The sequence below is a fragment of the Scardinius erythrophthalmus genome (assembly GCF_964197995.2).
Source record: "Scardinius erythrophthalmus genome assembly, chromosome: 17".
Classification (NCBI taxonomy): domain Eukaryota; kingdom Metazoa; phylum Chordata; class Actinopteri; order Cypriniformes; family Leuciscidae; genus Scardinius; species Scardinius erythrophthalmus.
The window spans coordinates 23770454-23794501 of record NC_138237.1 but is presented as its reverse complement, the minus strand read 5'-3'; the positions used below and the strand labels follow the sequence as shown (position 1 = coordinate 23794501).

General features: G+C 38.5%; 2 protein-coding genes across 2 annotated transcripts; both read right to left on the bottom strand.

The window, feature by feature from the left end:
• Positions 1-11: 11 nt before the first annotated feature.
• LOC308705394 (myozenin-2) lies at positions 12-3415 on the bottom strand. Its single transcript, XM_081390388.1, has 6 exons — positions 3357-3415; positions 3079-3170; positions 2331-2485; positions 1192-1354; positions 910-1093; positions 12-328 (listed from the first exon to the last, which is right to left on the bottom strand). Exons 2-6 carry the CDS (start codon positions 3146-3148, stop codon positions 145-147), a joined length of 756 nt encoding a protein of 251 aa, XP_081246514.1. The 5' UTR covers positions 3149-3170; positions 3357-3415; the 3' UTR covers positions 12-144.
• Positions 3416-5078: 1663 nt separating this feature from the next.
• Positions 5079-14649, bottom strand: arl3l1 (ADP ribosylation factor like GTPase 3, like 1). The gene is made up of 6 exons (XM_081390510.1): positions 14428-14649; positions 14129-14272; positions 10843-10959; positions 10638-10688; positions 7772-7957; positions 5079-6378 (listed from the first exon to the last, which is right to left on the bottom strand). Exons 1-6 carry the CDS (start codon positions 14443-14445, stop codon positions 6331-6333), a joined length of 564 nt encoding a protein of 187 aa, XP_081246636.1. The 5' UTR covers positions 14446-14649; the 3' UTR covers positions 5079-6330.
• Between the last annotated feature and the right edge of the window lie 9399 nt (positions 14650-24048).

Below are 24048 nucleotides of genomic sequence, written 5' to 3'. Positions count from 1 at the left end.
GTGTGAATGTTTATGTAAACCGTATCATAGCATATTAACAGATAATGTATGTAAACGTTAAATTGGTTTTTGATGGCTCAGCTCACAATTAACAGTGGCGTCTTAGGCATCCCTCAGAAACTTATTCCTCACTTATATTTTGCTTCACAAATCCGGAGACTCTATAAAGTACTGGGTTCTCCAGCCCCGTGGCGTACGGTTGAAATTGGGCCGGTGGCACATCCTGTCCCAGGTTAGGTGTGGCTCTGTGTGAGCCTGCAGCATCTCAAAACCAGGCAGCGGCAGAGTCCTCGCCGTACCTGCTGTCCCACCAAATGGCGTAGGAGCTCTGTAAAGAACAACAGTGATTAAAAATAATCCGATTTTTCCTAACAGACGAGTGGACGTGCTAAGAAGCCATTAAGTGCACAGTCTTGTACATTTGCCTTTTTGTCCGATTTTTACTTAAGCTTTAAATAAAAGTTTTATGTTGTGATTCTCCACATAGCTGGTTGGTTTGGGTCATATGGCTTATAACTCTTAAAGACTTTTTAAAGATACCTTTGGCGGGGGGAAATTATTGGGAGAAATACTTTCAAAACCAAGGCAATTAAAAAAGTGGGCAGACACTTTTGCATTCTATTGCTGTTTGAAACCCGTTTTACTTCCATAATCTAATGTCCAAATGAAACTATTTTCAGCTGTAGGTCGCTAACTAGCTAGGCCTATTTGTTAACACAATTCAGTAGCTTGTGACATCAGCAAAACATTTATCAACGATTACATAACCAATTTCTTTCTTTATTTTTTTTATTATTATTATGTGAAGCATTTACAATAAGACCAGTAACTTATGTTTAGAGCGTAAATGGAATTAAGTTTTACTTAAATTCACTAATGAGGATGCCAGTAGTTGTGCTTAATGGGTACCTGTTGAAGCATTTGTAGTTGGCTGGGGTGAGTTTGTAAGGTGGTTCAGGAAGACTGGTACTTATAGTAGCCAGAAGTGTTTCTCTGTCAATGAGCTTTTTCTCCCAGGGTGATTGGTAAGACTTGGGGATCACAGTGACATTGAACTTTTCAGGAGGAACCTCTTTCAGGTGCCCCCCATAACCTGTGTGAAAGAAATGTGAGTTTCCCTTGACTTTGGGTACAAACTTGAACTTAATATACTCCTACAGAATTAAAGATACACATTGTTCATGTATTTACCAGGTGCAAGCAAGCTTGGGTTTCCTTTCTTAGCGACTGTGCTCTTGAGTGCTGTGACCAGGTTATTTTTTCCAGGCTGGGTGATGTAGATTTCAGAGGTGAAGTACTCGCCTTCTTTCTCTCCTTGTTTGTCGTTCTGACCTTGAAGGCTTTCCTCTAAGTGCTAGGTATAGTGTTAAAACATCATCCATTATTTCTGAACCTCAATCTTAAAAATAAAGTTTCTGAAAAGGTTTTTTCTTGCAGCGATGCAAAAAGAACTTTTATTTTTGTGAGTAGGGGATTAATAGTTACCTCAGGGGTGTCTAATACCTTCTCCTGGAGGGCCTGAGGAGTTTAGCTCCAAAACACCTGCTGCCTTGAAGTTTCTAATCATCCTGAAGACCTTGATTAACTGGTTGAGGTAAATGCTAAATGCTGCTGGAAGGAGGTCCTCCAGTTATTTCCTAGTTGGTTTACCTCAGTAAACATCTTAGGTTTACCTCAGGGTCTCCAATCCTTAAGTTTAGCCTTAACGGTTTAAACACCTAAACTAGCTAATCAAAGTCTTCAGGGCGACAGGAAACGTCCAGGTTGGAGTTAAACTCTTCAGGACGTTGGCCCTCCAGGAGCAGGATTGGACACCCCTGGTCTCACATTCAAATAAGCTTTCACAACACATTTTACTTCTGTAAAGTTAAACTGAGTGAAACAGGATATTCAATGAGAAGAAAATAGGGCAGGGTGTGATTTTCTCCATAAGGGATTGATTGGATCATGAAAAGTGGGCACTGCAGACCAGAATGGAGCCGGACCTAAATGTGAGTTTGCAGTTGATTGTGCAAATGTGTTTCCTCCTGAAAATTTTAAGGAGGCTTTTTGACGTAGGTCACCCTCAAAATAGTCCCAAATGTAACATGATTTATTCAAATATATTATTTGTTATTATTGCCGCAATCTTAAAGTTAATCCGCATAGAAATAATATTTGATTATTCACATTACACTCAAACAACAACATGGCTATTTGACTATTGGTTAACATTGGGACCAAATTCATAAATGTAAACAGTATTGAACCAGGAATATTCCTTTGAGTAAATAGGGTCCATTCTGATTTCATGTTGACTTTAACCTTGTGGACACAGTAAGATATCTTACATTGATCTGTCTGTTTGCTATATTCTCCAAGGTGAATCTCTCCACTCTTTTGAGTCTCTCGTGAAACATAATGGATCCTCTGTTTGACAGTAGATTGAGCTCCTCCATCATCAGATCCTGAGGAACACTGATCTTCTTTCCCAGGTTCAGACATGCTGATTTACATGCACAGATATATTGAAACGCATTTTATATTAATCACAGAACTATGATCCATTATGAAAAAACAATGTTATAAGCTAGTAATTACATCACATTCAAATGTTAATGAAAAATGTTATTTTTCATAGACATTCAGAGGTTTGCTGTAATACTGTCCAATGTCAGCAAAAGCATGTCTAGCATTCTTTGTCACCATCTTGACTCCAAGCATGAGCTCAATATGTGCGGCTGATTAAATCATTAAATTTGACACAGGCGTCTGGGTGTAACCTCAGCCTGCTGTTTGTTCTGTAATGTTTAAGAGGGTTCAGATCTTTCCCAATCAGGCGTGGATGAGTCATGATCTCTTGGAGTAAAGCATTTCATCTCCGGCTGTCATATTACATTACAAATACCCTTACTGTTTTGGGAACCGAGTCAAAGCAGTTGAGACATGCCAGAGAAGAAAGTGAAAATTTGGCTCTGTTTTCACTTTACAGACTGTTTTGATTATTTTCCCACACGTCATAGTGCTGTTTCTTTCAAGCTGCTTTCATTGAATCAGTCATATCCATTGAGATGGCATGCTGTTTGAAGAAACTCTTACCTCCATCTGTGTCCGAGCACAGCTCCTGTTGATCTTTCTCCTTAGATACGTCAGTGTATGGCACAGGCATGATGATATTAATAGTGTCCAGTCTTCAATAAAATCAGCCCAAAAGAATAATTTATTTTGAGATTTTCCCCACTAAAATAATCAGATTTTTATCCTTTCATTGTGATAGATTCATATGTACTCCTTTAATCTCAAATCATGCCTGAAAACTCATTTAAACGGAGTCGCATTGCGGAACAAATGGATCCTCTCATTATAGCAAAACTTACCAATTTTAAAATCCTGTTTTTGCTCTGATGCCAGTCTATGATGAATCCTGTCCCGAGGTAGAAACGCTTGTGTGTCAGATACACTGTGGACCTTTTTTTTTTTTGCCCTGGTTAGATCACCGTCTTATTATAGCAAGTGAAGTGGGTATCTAATGGGCATGGATTAGCACGGTAGAGCTTCAGCATCCACACTAATGAAAATTTGATCCACTGGCCATAACACTAAGCATTCAGACCAGTGACCGGGGAGGAAGGCAAGACTCTGAGTCATGCCCAAGTCTGTTTGCCTCTGGGGTTCAACACCTTTTGCTGAAGGGATGCCATGGGCCTGAGAAGGGACTTCATTTTTTGGTGACACTTTAGTTTAGGGTCCAATTCTCATTTTTAATTAGTTGCTTACTAGCATGCATATTACTAGTATATTGGCTCTTTATTAGTAGGCCTACTATACCTTATTCTACATGACCATATTCTACATCCTTAAAAATCCCACCCAATTTCTATCCTATACCTAAACTTAACAACTACCTTACTAACTAATATAAAGCCCTAATTAGGAGTTTGAGGTAAAAGTCATAGTTAATAGTTAGTTAATGGTGAGAATTGGACCCTAATCTAAAGTATGACCCATTTTTTTAGTGTTTGTCTAAATAGACTGCTGCAGGGATGACGTATATTTTTAGGCCAAAACCCAGAAACAGGTTTTTTTTGTCCAGAAGTCTTGTCCAGAGTTTTTGGTTTAATGTATGAAATAAGGTATGTGGTTAACATAGATTTCACAAATTCAAAATTTTTACATTTTATTCTACAACATAAAACACAAGTATTGTGCTTTCACTTGTCTTAAAGGCGATTACTAACAAGTGGCTAAATTGGAACTACAGAGGTTGTTGGCGACATTAAACGGCATCACACCGAACAGGTAAACTACTCATTAATCCATTTTCCCAGCCTCGTGATTGAGCTCTTGCTAAACTATTCTAATCCAAACTTTCAGGGGAAATTTAATTCAATTATTTTAGTTAAGACTGAAAAAGTTGGAAGCGTAATGGTTGTGATGTTGAAGTCATATGACCGGGGTGGGGGTGTAGTTAGTTTAATCTACGCTTAGCTATTTATTTCTGGTGATTGTTTTTAGCTTTAAGTTCAAAGTTGTGAAGATTATCCTGGAAAAAAAACATGTAAAAATAAAAAAATTGTTGGACACAAATCTAGTTTTCTGCAATAATCTAAAAGCCAATGGAAAAATGCTATTGTTTTTGTCAAGGGAACCAGGGTGATGCTATCTTTCGGGTTGGCCTAAGACCATCATCACTGCAGTACTTTGTTGTTTGTGCTATCAAATATGCAAGTTGAACTGAATATCAGTCTAGCCAAATTCCATACAAAAAGTTTTAGAGACACTGGATCTCATTCACTAATTGTGTGTATGCACAAATTTGTTTGATATCTGAGTATGAAAGTTTTCACGAACAAATCTTTCGTTATAACTTTCATAACCGAAGCCACATGTATGCAAAAAAATAAATAAAAAATCACATGCTCTAATGACCTTATAAAAACGCAGATATACTTTGACACCGCTGGCTGATATGAGGTACACAGAACAAAAGCATGTATGCAAAAAAAGTTGTTACTAATACTAGTTGTTACTACATAACTCCACCAATCAGGTCTACAAAGGTGGACCTGGACTAGCAAAACAAAGCAACTAGCAATATTGCGTCTAAAATGTAAGTTATTCAATATTAACTTTGTTTATTAATGTGCTGTACAAAAGCAATTATCTCACTCACAATCTTATTGTTGATTCCAACATCACCACGTTTGTGATTACATGTTATTCAGAGCAACAGCACTCTTGCTTTGTGTTATTGATTGAATATCTACTTTAGATCTTCCAAAAAGCTTGGAAAACGTGAATAAAATGAACATGACTACTCCAGGATCTTGTTTGAATTAGAATTCAAGTCATAATTTAAAACTACTAGAAAATGTAGTCACAATTTCATTTCACATAATCATACACATTATGCCCACACAGGGTAATCATATAGAAACTACCAAATCCAGTCATTCTGAGACAAAAAACAAATAAACATGGGTTTCACATATCACTTTACAAAGTACAAGAGTTTTGCTCAGTTTCAGATAATTCTTTGGTGTGACAACTATCAAAACAGAAGAAGACTATATATATTTTTAATAGATACTTGAATGCCTCATCCTTATTTTAGGCTGAAAATCTTGCTTGTGTGCATTATTCATGCCCTGGCATGTCATTTCCCTCAAAAATGTAACGGCAACATCTTGATTAAAAGAAAGCGAAACTCATCTTGTCAAACAAAAACGCTCTGTAAGAGCATAAGAGATGAGAGAGGGGAAAATGATTTGTTTTGTTGTTTTCCTTTGTCTCTTTAGGCAGCTAATTTACAAACGGGAAGAAAGATCATTCATATTATTTCTGTCATGACAACTCTCGGAGAGATTGGCATGGTAATGGTCATGGATATGGAAATGTCAATGCATTTGGTCTTGGCGGAATAGATCTTCACTGCTGCAGAGCAAGTACCGATACTTGCTACTGCTAATACATTCACAGACATTGCTGTTGCTGCACATGTAACATACATGAAATAACCCCCTGTAGCAGATCTATACAGGTGGAGCTGGGGAAAGAGGAGGGTTTCTGGAAGCACGCTGCAAACTGCTAACAGCAACACTATCAGTATTTGTATGTTGAGGCACAGCTCTTTGACCACTGATGCAACAGCAACCAATCAGCTGTGCTATGTAGATAACGATGCTATCGCTACCAAATTGAGCTAAGGCATGTCAGCCAGCACCATCTAGAGTTTCATGACAGAACTTTGTATTACAAAAAGAGTTTTCCAAAGTAAATATTTTACATGTGGTTTAGATTAACAGAAGTATTAGAGCAATTGTACAAAATAACACTTGGGAGTAAGCAGATTCATTTCTTCTTATTTACAATATTGTTGCTGATCCAGTTCATGCCATCCTGAAAGACAAAATAATGAATTAATGTCATATATATATATACACACACACACTCACCTAAAGGATTATTAGGAACACCATACTAATACTGTGTTTGACTCCCTTTCGCCTTCAGAACTGCCTTAATTCTACATGGCATTGATTCAACAAGGTGCTGAAAGCATTCTTTAGAAATGTTGGCCCATATTGATAGGATAGCATCTTGCAGTTGATGGAGATTTGTGGGATGCACATCCAGGGCACGAAGCTCCCACTCCATCACATCCCAAAGATGCTCTATTGGGTTGAGATCTGGTGATCTGGCCATTTTAGTACAGTGAACTCATTGTCATGTTCAAGAAACCAATTTGAAATGATTCGAGTTTTGTGACATGGTGCATTATCCTGCTGGAAGTAGCCATCAGAGGATGGGTACATTGTGGTCATAAAGGGATGGACATGGTCAGAAACAATGCTCACGTAGGCCGTGGCATTTAAACGATGCCCAACTGGCACTAAGGGCCCTAAAGTGTGCCAAGAAAACATCCCCCACACCATTACACCACCACCACCAGCCTGCACAGTGGTAACAAGGCATGATGGATCCATGTTCTCATTCTGTTTACGCCAAATTCTGACTCTACCTGTCTACCATCTGAATGTCTCAACAGAAATCGAGACTCATCAGACCAGGCAACATTTTTCCAGTCTTCAACTGTCCAATTTTGGTGAGCTCGTGCAAATTGTAGCCTCTTTTTCCTATTTGTAGTGGAGATGAGTGGTACCCGGTGGGGTCTTCTGCTGTTGTAGCCCATCCGCCTCAAGTTTGTGCATGTTGTGGCTTCACAAATGCTTTGCTGCATACCTCGGTTGTAACAAGTGGTTATTTCAGTCAAAGTTGCTCTTCTATCAGCTTGAATCAGTCGGCCCATTCTCCTCTGACCTCTAGCATCAACAAGGCATTTTCGCCCACAGGACTGCCGCATACTGGATGTTTTTCCTTTTTCACACCATTCTTTGTAAACCCTAGAAATGGTTGTGCGTGAAAATCCCAGTAACTGAGCAGATTGTGAAATACTCAGACTGGCCCGTCTGGCACCAACAACCATGCCACGCTCAAAATTGCTTAAATCAACTTTCTTTCCCATTCTGACATACAGTTTGGAGTTCAGGAGATTGTCTTGACCAGGACTACACCCCTAAATGCATGTGATTGGTTGATTAGATAATTGCATTAATGAGAAATTGAACAGGTGTTCCTAATAATCCTTTAGGTGAGTGTATATATATATATATATATATATATATATATATATATATATATATATATATATATATATATATATATATATATATATATATATTTCAAAGGTTTTATTAAAAAGCTGATACAAATTAAAATTCACTTTACAAACCTGTACACCTTCCCCAGATACGGCAGAACAGGCCTGGATCTGCCACTCTCGGTCCCGGTATGTGTGCAGGTTGAGGCCTTCTGCGATCTCACTGGCAGGGGAAGCTGTGGCCAGGTCCTGTTTATTGGCAAAGATGAGCAATGGCACACCCCTCAGGTTCTCCTCATCGGTGAGCTCTGACAGCTCCTGTGGAAGAAGGTCAACACAGAGGAGTCCAGAGGAGTCAGCACCAAATAGAGGTTAGCAGCATACTGTCAATCCCAATTCATGTACTATTTGTATATGCTTTAATATACAGAGTCCAGAGTGATTTACAATTACAACGTATTCACATTATAGATTTTTTTTGTGTGTCCTCTAAGGACTGAGCCAAAGATCATGGCATTGCTAACACTTAGACTTATCATTTGAGCTGTAGGACCCCTAATGTACAAACTGGAAAGACACTGTATTCATCATCAGAGTGGTACATAGTTTTCATACAGTGCAGTGAATTTTGATCATTGTAGGAGTGAGGACCTTTTGCTACCTGGAATCTTAACCCTTAAATGCATTAATGTTTTGCCAATCATTATTACATATTCGGGTCTTTAGAGACACGGATCTATTTCTAACACGAATGGATCTCAACCTGTCGCGATAATATAAAACGTTCCTGATAATAGAGTAACAATTACAGAAGGATAAAATAAAGCATATTTTGTTACCTTATGGAGCTTGGAAGTGTTCAGTTTGAGCAGATGTTTTATACCATCATCACTGTTCTCATCAGAGTTCATTTCCCAGTACATTCAGCATCTGGCTTATATTATCAATCTCAAACTATCATTTTCAACATTTTCAAAATCAATATTTTAATCGCTGACAGCTTCTTCACCAGATCCATTGTCAAGTGACAGTGACACTAATATCTGATTGTGTTCAGTACTTGCTCTGCAGTAAATCGCTGACCCATTTCAAGTTTTGCTGATGATTCTTCCTATTCTGTTGTTTTCTGCTTGCAGTAAATTGTTTGTGTATCATTGAAACAAATCATTGTGTATCAGACATTGCCACCTTGTGGAATAAAGGTGAATTGCACTTATTCAGTCATCAAAGATTCAATTATTGTTGTGCAGAAAGAATCTACTTACTCTGTAACACACCTCGGGTTGTTAGCAACCCTATACAATCTTTACAAAAAATTTATGGGAAAACAGGCATTCTTTTACAATTTTGTTATTATAAAATCTTGTTATATTGATAATGAATTGATCGAGGAATACTACGAAGGTTGATTGTTAAAAAATTTATGTGGAGGAGGGTAGACCAGAGGTATGCGTTTAAGGGTTAAATTCAGATTCTTCAAACTATATTTAATATAATATAATATTAATAGTTTATCTTAAAGGTCCCGTTCTATGCCCCTTTTCACAAGATGTAAAATAAGTCTCTGATGTTCCCAGAGTGTGTATGTGAAGTTTGAGCTCAAAATACCCAACAGATCATTTTTTTACAGCATGTTTAAATTGACATTTTTTGGGGCTCAGAAAAACGAGCCGTTTCAGTGTGTCCCCTTTAAATGCAAATGAGCTGCTGCTGGACGACACAGGGGGCGGAGCTTCATGAGCTCGTGCTCAGTCTCTTAGGACAATCTCATCTCACGGAATGATGATAATATCAGAAACTCTCAGTAACGGTGTTCAGTTCGAGTCGGACAATAATGCCTACAGAGTCAGATTGCTGTATAGAGATGAAACAGGTATGGTTTAGTAGTTTAATTACGGTTATTATAACGTATTTGTCATCTGCTTGTATGTATCCATTATTTATTAATAGCCTACAAGTCTGCTGTCTGAATGATGATCAAACATATACTGATGAGTTTAATAAAGTTTATTGTACATCACACAAAAGATGAAGCGTCAGTTTTACTTCAGAAAATCACCGTAAGAGCTGAGTAAACACAGTAGGCTAAGTTATAAGAAGTGTGCAAGTAACGTTAGCCAGTAGAGTTGAGGGAGCATTCCTGTGGGCGGAGGTTAGTCAAGAAACGGTTCTGGTGATGTCACTAATGCAGGATGTAGAGGGGTGTAGTCCAATCGAGCCGTTTTTTGTAGTCAACTTCTGTTAAATAAAATATCTCGCTTGGCATTGAACTTTGAGCTTTATAATTTTACAGATATTATTTATACTCTAACAGCAACATTACACACTAACTAAAGTTTGAAACATGGAATCGCATGCAACGGGACCTTTAAATTAAACATTTTAAACTTCAGACTGTCTGGCATGATACAAATGTGTTCATATTGCACTGCTCATTTCCACCATAACCAAATACATTGTTCTCTGTAATGCTTGTTGTTTACACAATCCCAAATTAATTATATTTTGAATTTCTCAGGAGCAAGAGCGATGTAAAATTCCCCTGATTGTAACACTTAAGGCATATTTTTTTTATAGATGGGAAGTTAAACTCTTGTTAGTGGTCAAGCCCAAAATAATGCAACGCTGGCAAATAACTGGCATTTCATCACTCTTCAAAATGAGGAACTAATTAAGGATAGGCTACACAATAAAAAGGTTAAAGCCATTAACATGTATTGTTTGAAACTAGAAAGATTGTATTGAAAACATTTCTTCTGGAAAATTGTCTTAAGGGACAGAAAGGTTAATCTAATTTAGGAATAACCCATTATGTAGGATCTCTTTTATTTTTATTTGTGCTGACGGCTGCTTCAATTGAGCCTAGAGACAAAATATATCCAGCCTATGCACAAAATTTTGGGCAAAATGCTTGACGTATAAATATATTAGATAAAATGCTTTTCAGAAAAAAAATGAGAAGCTGTGATTGTCACAGATTGATTCTGTCTAGTCTTACCAGTCCTGTTTCCTCAAATCTCTTTTTGTCTGCGCTGTCAATCACGTAGATCTAAAAAAAAGAAAAAGAAAAAAAAAGAGAACTATTAAAGAGAAAAATATTTTTTGACTGATTCACAAAATAGAAATCTAATTACAAATGTGACAGTAAATACTCTCACAACATGCTAACTTGAGAATTTCCCCCTTGAGCATTGCTGTCATACCAATAAATCGGTGTTCTCCAGGTACTTTTTCCAGAATGGTCGAATCTTCCTCTGTCCTCCGATGTCCCACACATTCAGCTTCATGCTATCACAGCACACACTTTTAATGTTGAAACCCTGAAATAGCAAAATTAGCACATGATACAGCTGTGGATACATGTTTTGTAGATTTTCTGTCAGTTAGTGTGACTTTATATCACAATTGTGAATTAAAATCTCGCAATTATGAATTTATGGCCTGGTTTCACAGACAGGGCTTAAATTAGGCCAAGTAGTGCCTTAGAAAAACACATTACTGGTGTGCATCTTGAGACAAAACAATGGCTATAGATATTTTAAGATATGCCAGTTGCAAGTTGATTTCAGTTAAAACAGCTCAAACATGCATTTTAGTCCAGGACTAGCTTAAGCCTTGTCTGTGAAACCGGGGGTACATCTCACAATGGCTCTTGAAAATGACTGTTTATCACAATTGTGACTTTATCTCACATTGTAAATTACATTTTCCAAATGTGACTTTAAATCTCACAATTATGAATTAATATATCACACAATAATAATTTACATCTCAAACTTGTGACTTTAAATCTCACAATCGTGACTCAATATATCTCACATTGGCATAAATTTTGTGACTATATCCCACAACTGTGAGGGTGATACATTACAAGTAAAACTAGTTACGTAATCAGATTACTTTTTCAAGTAACTAGTAAAGTAAGTAATGTACACAAATATACTTTATGTATTTAATCTCACTCATTTAATTCACTACGGCCTTGGCTGCTGACCTCCAGTGTTCCAATTCAAACACACAAAAAAGGAAAAATGCTAAAGATAAACATCTTTTTTTTATTTTTTTATTCCTGAAGTAAGAGTCTGCATCCGAAATCAAAGGCGAAATCCTAGGCGAAAAACAATATGTGACAAAAGATGTCCGAATTCACAGTACTCATAAAAGAGTAGGCTAAAAGTACCTGGATGACCTACTACTTCCGTGGAAATTCTGAAGTGTGCATCTGATGGAAACTTTACTATCCCATTAGGCCACGGGAGAGGATTTGTGAATGGCACTGAAGCGACGTAACTGATGCTGGTAGGTCACATGATAATGACAACATGGCGAATTACATCCAGATTACGTTCATACCACACTCATTCATACTTTTTTTTAGCTGTGACAAAGTAATTACTTATTACTTAAATACTTATCCAAAATAATCTAACATTTAACTTCTCATGTTTTACTTTGAGGCAGAAATTGGCTTCCTTAATGGGGACTTTCTTATTCAATAAACTCTTTGGTTTGATTGGGCCAAAATCATAAGGCCATAGATAGAGGCACGGTGTATTTAAACTCCTAGTCTAAATTTATACTGCCCCTAAGTAGCCTCCAACTACTGAGACTTTATGGTTAAGTAATCTTTAACCGTGGGATTAAAGACACTGTTATGGTGCTATTCTTAGACAGGATCTTCTCTCCCCACAGGCCTCGGCTCTTTATAGCTTTAACTGGCTGCAACATATAAAAGCTGTTAACAAAACTCGTGCTAAACAGAAAATAGTCTCGCATTACTCAGGTCCCAAGATATTTTAAGTAATCAAGCAACAGTGTGCCAACATCTTAACTATTAGCAAGCTGTGCACATGCAGAGTCCAAAATAATCCATGCTGAATGTTGTGTTAACAGCCAACAGTTGCATCCACTGTACAAATTCACTGGTTAACAATACTGTCAATCAATGGTAGATAAATGTACAATTTTTAGAATTGACATGATTTTTTTTTTACGTCAGATGCATGCTCGATGGCTGATTTCATGCGCTAATGAAAATGAAAGCTTTCTTGGAAGTTTGAGATGCCATCATGTCTATTCATACCATTTATTTGGTTAGTAGTTCTTTCTAGGACAGTCACCACCTTCAAATGGTTTCCTATAGCAGGAGTTGTATGGGTGCTTTTTTGTTTGTCTCTGAGGGTTGTAGGTAGACCTCAACATCTAGTGGGTCGCTTTCGTCATGCGGCAGTGTTGTATTATACAAGACCCACAATTGTTGAACCACATATATCTATATAGGGGAACAAAGGGCAAGATTGTTTTTTTTTTATGACAACTGAAACAACTGACATTTAGCCGTCAGTTAAACTCGTGAAGGTTAAATTAGTACATAGTTTCTAAATGGAAGTGGTTTTTACCTCAGACTAAAACAATAGTGTTAAATGAAGCGGTGTATTCTGACAAAATACATTTTCTACAAATGATAAATTGCAAATATTTATTATATTATTGTGTGTTTTGCCAGGGATTTAATGATTTAGTAATTAATTAATTAATTATATATATTTTTTAATTTACATTTTAATACTACTTTTCTTTTATATTTTAATTTTAATAACAATATTAGCAATAGTATATAAGAACTTGTACATATTTTCTTAATGGAAGTCTGTTTGCACCCTAGACTAAAACAAAGGTAAATGAGACTTTATTGTTCAGAATTGTGATTTTAAATCTCACTATTTAACTTGATACGTCTTAATGTGATGTTATATCTCGCAATTGTAAAAATTGTAAATTGTTCTCATAATGGTCAGTTTATTTCTAAACAGTGTGTATATATATATATATATATATATATATATATATATATATATATATATATATATATACAGTATATATATAGTGTGTGTGTGTATACACACACACACACACACACACTGTATACTCATTTACATATTACACATTTCTTAAACCACCAAAAAGTTACCCCCATTGTCAAAGACCTTTGAAGGTTTTTTTTTACAGGAGTATTTGTCCAGTCTGCCCTCTTTATTACTGATTAACCTGATTCAGTCTACAGTCTAGTGTTATCCAAGATGCAGCTAAAGATACACATTGGTTTTATGGCAAAGAATTACTTTAGAATGAACATTTCCAATTCACTGTCGTATTTAAACTGAAGCGTAACTGTCGAAGGCTTTGAAAATATATCTGATGGAATTGTTAAACACTAAAAAAGCACAATAAATGTGTTAGCCTGCCTCATTAATAACTTCACACCTCAACAAATTAGTCAGAATTACTCATGTTTTGCAAGTCATAACACATCCTTTAATAGTTTGATAAGCAGTAAACGTACATTCTGTAATGTCAGAGGGCTGTCGCTGCTTTCATAACCACATGTGTCTTAACTGTCAAAGGTTGTAAGACTTTTTTTGATCTAGCATATTAAGAAAGTGTAAAAAATCCAAAGCTTTGAAAGCCCTTCAAAGCTACACTTCTCACCTGAGTCGGGGTGATGGTGTTCACATCTTCGGAGGCAAGTTGTTTCAACAAAGTGGTTTTTCCGGCATTATCTAGACCGAGAAGGACTATCCGAAGCTCTTGCTCTGTAGTGCCCTTTAACTTCTCAATGACTGAAAACAAACCCTTGAAAACAAACATTTGAGCCTAAAATATCTGATTAAATAGTTTCATTTTAAGTTTCAGGTAAATCCCACACAATGATGTGTATAACATTCATAAACTATTCTTTGTTCCAAATAATTTCTAAATAGGCCCCTCAAGCAGATCAAAACATTTACCTTTTGGACTTCTCCCATAGTGCCGTGAATTTCGTGTTAGGAAGAGGATGCAGAAAGAGATGGAAAGGTGTAGCTACATTCTATGTGGGATATATCCAGGTAAGCGTCGGGTTTTCTTATTGGTCCACTGTTTCTTGAGTCCTCTTCCCTCAAAATACGTGTTCTTCACTTCGTAGTGTGCAGTACCTTTGCTTCTCTACGTTCCTGGCCTTCCTCATATGTGACGGGAGGATGTGGAGGTAGGTGAAGATGGGGGAGGGGTTGGATTAGTAGGACACAATTAGCAATCTCTCCGCCCGCCACCCCTCCACTCGTCTCCTCCAGCACATCTCCAGCATTAAAGACTTACCTGGATTATCCTTAACCACCACCTGCTTTAGGATAGGCCTCTGAGACTCTCTTTGCTCCCTTCTTGTCTTCAGTATGTTGCTCCCCCCCCCTGTTGAAATTAGGGTTCTACAGGCTATAATGTGAGATAAGGGAACAGTTTTAAGATAATGCAGATAATAAAGTAAATCTGACTTATTTTTTATGTCTATTGTCTTTTTGCGAATAACTCAGGACAGATGCTAGTGAAGAGTTTCAGACTTTTGAGTGTCTTCATGATGTTATCAGCCAGTCAGTGTTATGTCACTTGACATTTATAGCTAAGGCAATTAGCTTGCCATTCTTACCAAAACACTAGTGTAAAGGTTATTTAATGCCATTTTTGTGTCTTAAGTTTCCGGTTAACTGTCAAATAATAATCCTGCATTGAAGTAGACCAACAAACATTTCCACTATATTTCCTGTGTCAAGAACTATTATCTCCCTGCATATTTGGTTCTCCTGCAGACCTTGAAATAGAGAGTCTTTATGTGCAAGATTCCACTTCATTTTTAAAGCTACTTTACCTTCCTGCATAAGACCTCAGTATATACAAGCTGGCTTCAGATCTTATTCAGTAGCAGTAGCCTATAATAGATGTCAACATCCAGACTTCATCCTTCCCTTGAAGGAACACTTTCTGGGGTTTAAAAACAGTCCTTCCCTCCCTTTGTATTACGCTGAAAAGCCACAATGTTGCTTTCTCCCTGTTAATGAAAGCAGTGGGGAGCATCTCTTTCCACAGAGCAGTCTGAATCCAGACTCACAATGGTGAGTTTCCTGGTGCATCCCAAGGGTCCTTATCATTGCTCTGCAGACGTACTGCACTCTATTGTTGGCTGTTTCCTCCTGTAGGGATTCCATAATATTCTGGGGGATTAGGAACCAATTACTGAATGACCAACAAACACCAACAAAACTTTGAGAGTTGAGATATTACTCATTCTATGATGATAGTGTCTCTGTCATTTCCAAAACTGTCTAGCATGTTAATTACGACATCATTAGCAATAATTACATTAGTTTGAGTCTTCGTGATTACATTAGTCTACTAGTCACATATGTGTAGACTCATTTAATATTAATTGATCCCTTAGGAAAGAACAAAATCATAAATGAGATCTCATTAATATAATTTTCCTGGAGAGCATAGAGATTAGATTCAAGGCAGGAAGCAACTGAACATTTAACATTTCGCTGGAAACCTGCTGCCCCCCAAAACACCGGAGGTGGTGGGGAGGAAACAGCGGTGTGAGGGTGTCGAGATGGAGCTCGTTTTTGATGTTGTATTTTTACGCACCCCTTCCCAGGGGGCACACCCTTTCGATCCTGGGTGCAAAAGCCTCAGAACTTCTTTTCCTTTTCATGTCCAGCTTCTTTTTTGGTGGAGTGCTTCGCGACACGCGACTCACCATGCTCCGTTTCTGAGCTTCTCGTTTTTGAGAAGCTAGATCTGGTTGGGGCTGGTTGGCGTGGGAGGAACTTGTCAAAAGCCTCCTTGTGCCTTTAACCTCCCGGAACCTCTCCGACGACAGTATTTGACTGAGTCGCCGAATAGGCCGGAAGGCCGTTGGCATGGGCTGTTTGCTTAGTCACGGGTAGAGACAGATCTGTGGCTTGGCACAGCTCAGAAAACACCTCCTCACTGACGTTTCCCCCGCCCGTGCCCAGTTCTTTAAGCAGGTCAGCCTGGTATGCCTGCAACATGGTGTGTAGGACAGCACCAGCCTGACCTGCCGCCTGAAAAGCTTTTCCTACCTGCGTAGATGTAATTCTGCATGATCTGGAGGGAAGAGCAGGCTTTTTGAGTGATGATACACTGCTAGGGGAGAGATAGCCCACGGGCAACTCTACACCCGGGGGCATCATTGTATAACCTTGTGCCTTTGCACCAACAATAGTTGAATATACCAACGTCACGGGCACAAAAAGTCGTGGGAAGAATAAGATTTGTTCCATGATTTAGGTAATTCATCATGGAGATCTTGAAAGAAGGGAAGGGTCTGTCTCTCTGATGCTTCCCCTTGGCCACCCGACAGAAATCTGTCGTCTAACTTGTATTGTCTGGGGGTCTCTTGTTCTTGTGGCCAGTCTAAATGAAGACTGTCCACAGTGCAAGTGACTACTTCAAGTAACTCATTGTAAGATCTCTCGTCACAAGAGGAGCGCTCTGAGGCAGTACACTCGAAATCCATCTCCACACGAGAACTAGTGTCCTTAGCCCGGTCTGAAGAGGCGCCGCCCCAGAAGCAGGCTCGAGGACCTCACGATCTGGTGAGAGAACAAGAGAAAAGGGAGGACCTGTCTCCTGCCTTCAGCCAGATCGACACGCGAGCCCCATGATCGTGCCATCGAGGACGCGCAGGCTTGCTCTTCCCACAAGAATGCGCGCCTGGAGCGGAGCCCTTTGACAGAGAATAAATCGCAGTGCTCACACTCTGCGACCTCGAGGGCTAATACAGGGTGATGTTCCCCCAGACACAAGATACAGAAATCATGCAGATCATCCTCTGAGATGGGCTGTGAGCAGGGCGACATGCATCTCTTACTGGATTCACTTGACATGATTCTCTTTTTTTTTCAACTCTTTTCTTTTTGTTTAGAGAGAAAAAGAAAAGGAGTGAAAAAAGGCTTTATTCCTGCCTGCAGGCAAAACTAACTCCTAACAAAGGGTATAGTTTGAGAGAGAAAGTTTTCAACACACATGGCACACAATGCGGTTCTGAAGACAAAGGAACCTGAAAGCACACCTGTCAAACGTCTATAGCCTCTGAAGTGTGCATTCCAATGACGTCATCATCAGAGGTTATTTAAGCCAAATTCTGTGCGTTTGCCACACGTTGTCACACTCACGGAAGGGAACAGACAGATGGTAAGGTGAAAACAGATTATTGAGCAGAGTGATGGGACAACAGCGGGAACCAGACGATGGTGAGAGGATGGTGACTTGACGAATATTGATGGAGACTTAGCTGGTGATGACTGAAGTGGATTCTCTGTGCAGATGAAGGATGAACACGATGACTGGAGATCTGGATCGGGATGACGGACAGGAGACGGACGGAAGACAGGAGACTTGACGATATCAGGTGAGTGTACAGGTAAGAAGTCTGACTGTTTACATACCAGTTACGTTCGTAGTAACGTTGATGAGACCGACACTGATGTGAGGGTGATGCAGGTTGATATAGGCTGTGTTGATATAGGGAGTGCAGGTGCAGGTAATCAGTATCTGGTGATGATCAGCAGCAGGTGTGGTGATGGCTGACTGAGTGCAGGTTCGGGACCAGAAGGGATGCTGGGTAGTGTAGTGCAGACAGGTTGGTGACTGAGCTGGTGACTGTGACACACGTGTTCACAACCGGTCAAACAAAGATGTTTTCCCAAAGCGCTGATCTAGCACAGCATTGAGAGTAGCTTTTGATAGGGAACATATAGCAGGCTTTATATTTTATATTTTGCAATCATTAAATAATTATATAATCATGATAATCATTCACAATCATAATATTTGGAGTTCTGTGGAATCAAAAAGTTTGAAAACTCTTGTGACAAGATACAAACAAAATCTCTCATAAAATGAACTAGGCTAGACTATGTTTCTTGATTATTCTTCATATAAACATTTCTGCAAGCTCCACTAATTTTAAATATTAAGCAGTTAGCTCATGTGACTATATCCTATTTAAAGGGGTCATATAATGGTACATGCACTTTTACAAGTTGATTGTACTGAAATGTGTGTTGGCAGTGCCTGAACACAACCATCATATAATGATAAAAATCCATCCAGTTTTTTTTTTTTAATCTTCTTATATGTTTTCCCCTGTCTCAAATCAAGCCGTTCGATTTTGTGACGTCACAAAATCGACGCCCCTCCCACAATTGTTGATTGACAGCAGCGTTTCAACACAGACCCGTCCTCGCTCGTGAGCGAGCTGTCAATCATAGTCCGCGTGGACCGGCGCGGCCATTGTTGATACGCTAGAGCACTGTCTATGAGCAGAATGGTGTCTAAGCGATTGTGGTGTTCTGTTCTTGGGTGTAATAATGAACACAGCAGTCATTTTGATGTTCCTAAATCCGAACCGCTGAAGACGCAGTGGCTGAGTTTGTTTTCGTAGGGAATATTCCCCACGATCAACGTCAATGTTTTCATGTTTGCGCAAATCATTTCACACACCAGACTGCTTTACAAACGAGGTCAGTATAAAACTGGTTTGGCTAAGAAGCTGCTCCTGAAAAAAGGATCGGTACCAACTATTCGTGTTCCTGCTGAACCTCCAGAAGAACTGAAGTGAGTGTAACATGTTATTAACCTTTAAATTAATATTTATATTAATCTTTGCAAATTGCTTGCTGCACGCTTCACGATGAATGCGGCTAAGGCTTACACTCAGGGTACATTACGGCATGTTTTCTATGTAGGGGAGACCGGGGACAGTTGCAACACTTTTTGCATTTCTCTCTTTTTTGCAGTTACTCAGAGACTATTTGGACTAGACCAACCAAATTTGTATTAAACTTGCATCTGTCTGCTAATTACCCATACCATTTAAAGATGATTATATATGACATATCGTTCACAGTATTTATTTGAATGGAAGAAGCCAGATGTTGCAACTGACCCCGACCCAGGGGACAGTTGCAACACAACCCAGGGACGGTTGCAACATGTTAAAAATACCTTAAATTTCACTATTTAACTTTAGCTTTTTGTCTCAATGAGCATATAATTCTGAAAATATTAACTGTTTTAGGCCTAGTATAATATTATAGTATTATTTATTTCAATAATATTATTGTAGCCTATTATTTATTTATTTAGTTATATTTATCAAATAACAGTTATTGAGTTTTGTTTGTTTATGTGTAGAACATAGGCCTACATAGAATCAGTGTGCAGGAATTACAGATGCTATTCAATCGCTCCATATTTCAGTGTCAGACAGGAAGAATTGAACAATTTGCAATGCAACAAACTTTTATTAAACATGCAATTTATAACTTGTTGCAACCGTCCCCAACCCTATCAGCCATGACAGAACATCATATGCCTGCTAGATACACTGACTTTGACACATGCTAACCATGTCACTTAGAAGTCAACAAAACAATAATTCAAACTAAGTAAGTTTTGATTAATTCATACAAAATTTCAGGACAGCATGACAAAAATATACCTCATGAAAAAAAATTGTTTCATACCTCCAAAACAAGTTTTGTTCAATAAATGCAGCAGCAGATGTTTAATATACTGTCTTCTTGGTGGGGGGAAGGTGCATGTTCAGTATGAGTGTCATCACTCTAGCTTGTTTCTGATTGGAGAAAAATGACATGTTGCAACCATCCCCATGTTGCAACTGTCCCCGGTCTCCCCTACGACGTTCTCAATATAATTCATAATCCCACGTTTATAATGAACAATGCGTTATGGTTATTGTGTTATTGTGTTACAAACGGTGTACGCACAGAACAGAGGGGTGGGGTGAGCAAAACTCATTATCATTTAAAGACACATGCACTGAAACGGCGTGCTGAAAACAGAGCTGTTTTTGACCAAGTAAAATTAGTGTTTTCTTACAATGCTAATGAGAATTTTTTTAATTAAAGTATATTACAAACTTTTAATTTAGACCCTAAAGAATCATATTAGCTTGTACGAAAATGGCATTATATGACCCCTTTAATGGCATCACTGTCATTCTAAAACAACACACTTATGTAGATGTGAATTTGAGAACTTTTCATCTGCTTTTCTGTAGTATGCATTATTAGTATGGTGTTTACTGAGTTTAATATCTTTTATTTATTTTAATATCAGTCTAAAGCATTAAGCCATGTTAGCGTTTCAGAGCATCCCGGGGGCGATATTTTTTTTCCCAGGATGGTAGGGGAAGACTCATGAATATTCATTAGGGAAGTCATCCCTGATTGGTCTTAACCCCAGTGAATAGAATAGAATAGAATAGAATAGAAAACCTTTATTGTCCCACAATGGGGAAATTTCGTTTGAGGAGAAAAAATACAGCATAACATGAGGAGAGGTGAGGAGAAAAAAAGGCAACCCCCAGACTATGCTCCTGTAAGGAGTGCAGTTTGGGAACAGTAAAAAACACCTAGGGTAGGTTTAGGGCGGGGTTAGGGGTAGGTCATCAGACCCCCAGTGGCGGGTAGGTTTAGGGGTGGGGTTAGGGGTAGGTCATCAGACCCCCAGTGGCGGGTAGGTTTAGGGGTGGGGTTAGGGGTAGGTCATCAGACCCCCAGTGGCGGGTAGGTTTAGGGGTGGGGTTAGGGGTAGGTCATCAGACCAATCAGGGATGACTTCCCTAATGAATATTCATGAGTCTTCCCCTACCATCCTGGGAAAAAAAATATCGCGTCCCAGGGGACGCGGGTTTCGTGACATCATCGAGTACAATAGAAGTCCCATTTCATTGGCTAGGCGCCAACCAATAAAACAGCTTATTTGAACACCCCCACTCCTGCCCCCCTTTCTCTCTCGGTTTCACTGAGTTTCAAGTGCACAAGTTAGTTTTGCACCTAATATATCGCGAGTAGCAAAAGTCAAGGCACGAAATTTGAATTTGCAGTGACAGATTTGAGAAGTTGCAAGTGCCTAATTGAGGTTGTACTGCGAATGTGAATGTAAGATTAAATTTGAATATATATTACAAGTTTGTGTCTCATTGTATTTCTGAGAATGGCATTTTACACATTTGTGACTACTTGTCTGCAGCTTCAAATTCAGAATACAGGTTTGTGACTATTGTCTGCGAGTGCAAATTTCAACATTCAACTTAAGATTTTTATTTTACAGGTTTTCACATTGGAGCTGTGAGTGTAAATGTTCACGTACAAGTACGAATATTTATTGTACAAGTTCTCAAATTCACATCTACGTGCTCTCGAGTTTTGCTACTCTTTTACCTTCATACTTATACTCATTATTCAGTATTTCTTTTGAGGAGATGTGACAACCATATCTGTGAAGATCATGATAAGCACTTTCTTTCATTTTTGCTAAGGGTCATTAATTACTACATTTGCTTTTTCCTCAGACGCACAGGAACACAAATGCCTTTGTTGCTGGCTGAGCTCATCTCATCTCTCCAGTTGTAAGAGCGAGGGAGAGTGAGATGGTGAACGGGCTTATGGCCACACGGACTGCTGCACTGATGAATTAAGAGGAACAGGTGTCGACCATTGCAGAACAGAAGGAGCTTTGGTGACGCAAACCAGAACTGGTTCTGGATGGTTTTTTCAGTCCGGACCTGCTTTGGGCAGTTTGGACGATTGACTGGACATGTTTGTGAAGAAAAACTTCTTCATAAAGCTCCCCACAAATCACAGTCTCCATTTAGGAGATACTGTACATAAAGACGGACCTTTATTGAAAAGCACCAGTTCACAAAAATGTGAAAAATAAACCAGTTGAATCTGACATTAAATGATCACCATAGATTGCCATTGAATATAAAAAAGCAGTTTTCACATTTTGATGAATCTCTTTGTCTACCACAGGAAAAAAAGACATGAGGGTAAAGATGATGACAGATTTCAACAAATCACATGTGAAAGGTGTGCTGCAGATAATGCAAACGGGTGAGACTAACACTAACACTTTTTTTTTCATAATAATTGTGAATTTCATTTCTGTCTGGATGGTCATTCATCCTCAGGTTTCTCTGGATGATTGTTGCCTGAGTGTACGTCAGTGAGTTTTCCTTCTCAGTGACTTTTATACCCAGCGGCATTGTGTTTTATGGTGTTTGCGCAGTGACACGTTGTTTCTGTGAGCCAAGAAGTTCTAGCTCAGGTTTTGTGTAAGCTCACTGGTCTCCAGCACACAGCCAGCTTCATCATGGAGATCTCTCTGTCTCACCACCAACAGAAACCATCTGCCCAGTCAAGGGAAAAGGTACCAAATTTCCTCTTCACTTCTTACTTGTGATATACAACTGGTAAGGTGGAAACATCTGGTCATGATACTATGATATTGGATTTTTTTTCTGTTCAGGGTACAGTTAAACAAAATGAATACTCATTTTTAGCGCAATTTTCCACCGGACAAAATTGCGATTGTTAACTCATGATTTCTGTTCTGTCTGTGCGCACCAATCTTGCACTTCTTTCTACTCCTCAACCAGACCACCTAGACTTCGGGTTTTCGGCATTATGTTAAGGAAGGTCTAATCTCGGGAACGCACAAAAAAAATCTCTTAGTGTTGTGATCCCATGACGTGAGAAAATTGCGCTAAAACACTCACTGAGTTTTTATTACTTGTTTCTTCTTTTTTTGCTTCTCACAACTATATTTGTAGCTTTTTCCGAGTTTGGATTTGGGCCAAATTGAAACATTTGAGTGTATGTTTAACTGTTTACTTGATCTGAATAGTAATCAATTTACTTTTTCATAAAAATCTATGTATGTGTATGTATGTTTGCATGTATGTGTCTGTCTGTCTGTCTGTCTGTCAGATCCTAGTGATTACATGTGGAGAAAAGAAGTGGTCTAAGCACTGAGCCCTGAGGCACCCCAGTAACTAGATGTTCTATATGCATGATACATGTTGTATATACATAGATGTTATATCTTCATACAAGGATTTAATTGTTTCGGTTACATTTTTCCATGAATATTTTTATGAAACCATAAATTGATAATTCGTATTTTATTGTACAGTAAAGCTTTTATATTGTGAGGTTGTAATATGTGAAAAAATTTTTTGTGTGAATTTTATGTCAGAGGACCTTGAGTTTCAATGAAATCACTAGAGGGTTCTCAAACCTCGCTCGACGCAACTCTTTACGAAGGACTCTTGGGAGACACAACACCCTGTCAGACAGTCAGCCTCACAGCCTCAACAAGGTAAAAGCTTTGACTGATTTCAGAAGAGCCCTCATTTCCTCATCTGTCTACTGTTTTTAGGCATATGAAGTTACTGCCATGCTAGCCATTAGCTAAAGATCCTGTTATGACCTTTAAATGTTGAATCATCTCAAAACGGTAGATTTGCTGTTTGAAGAAAACCTGATTGAAGTTCACCAGCAGAAGTGCAGTGGTATATGGTATTTTGGTCATGATTGCTTGAGTGATAATGTTTTATCTAATTGCCATGTGCTCTTTCAGAATCTGACCGTACAGTGCTAAAACATGTCAATAACAACAAAACAAATGTTAAATGTCACAAATACCCAATCATTTAATTCCAATGAATGTTTTTATACACGAATGACCTTATTCATTATGTA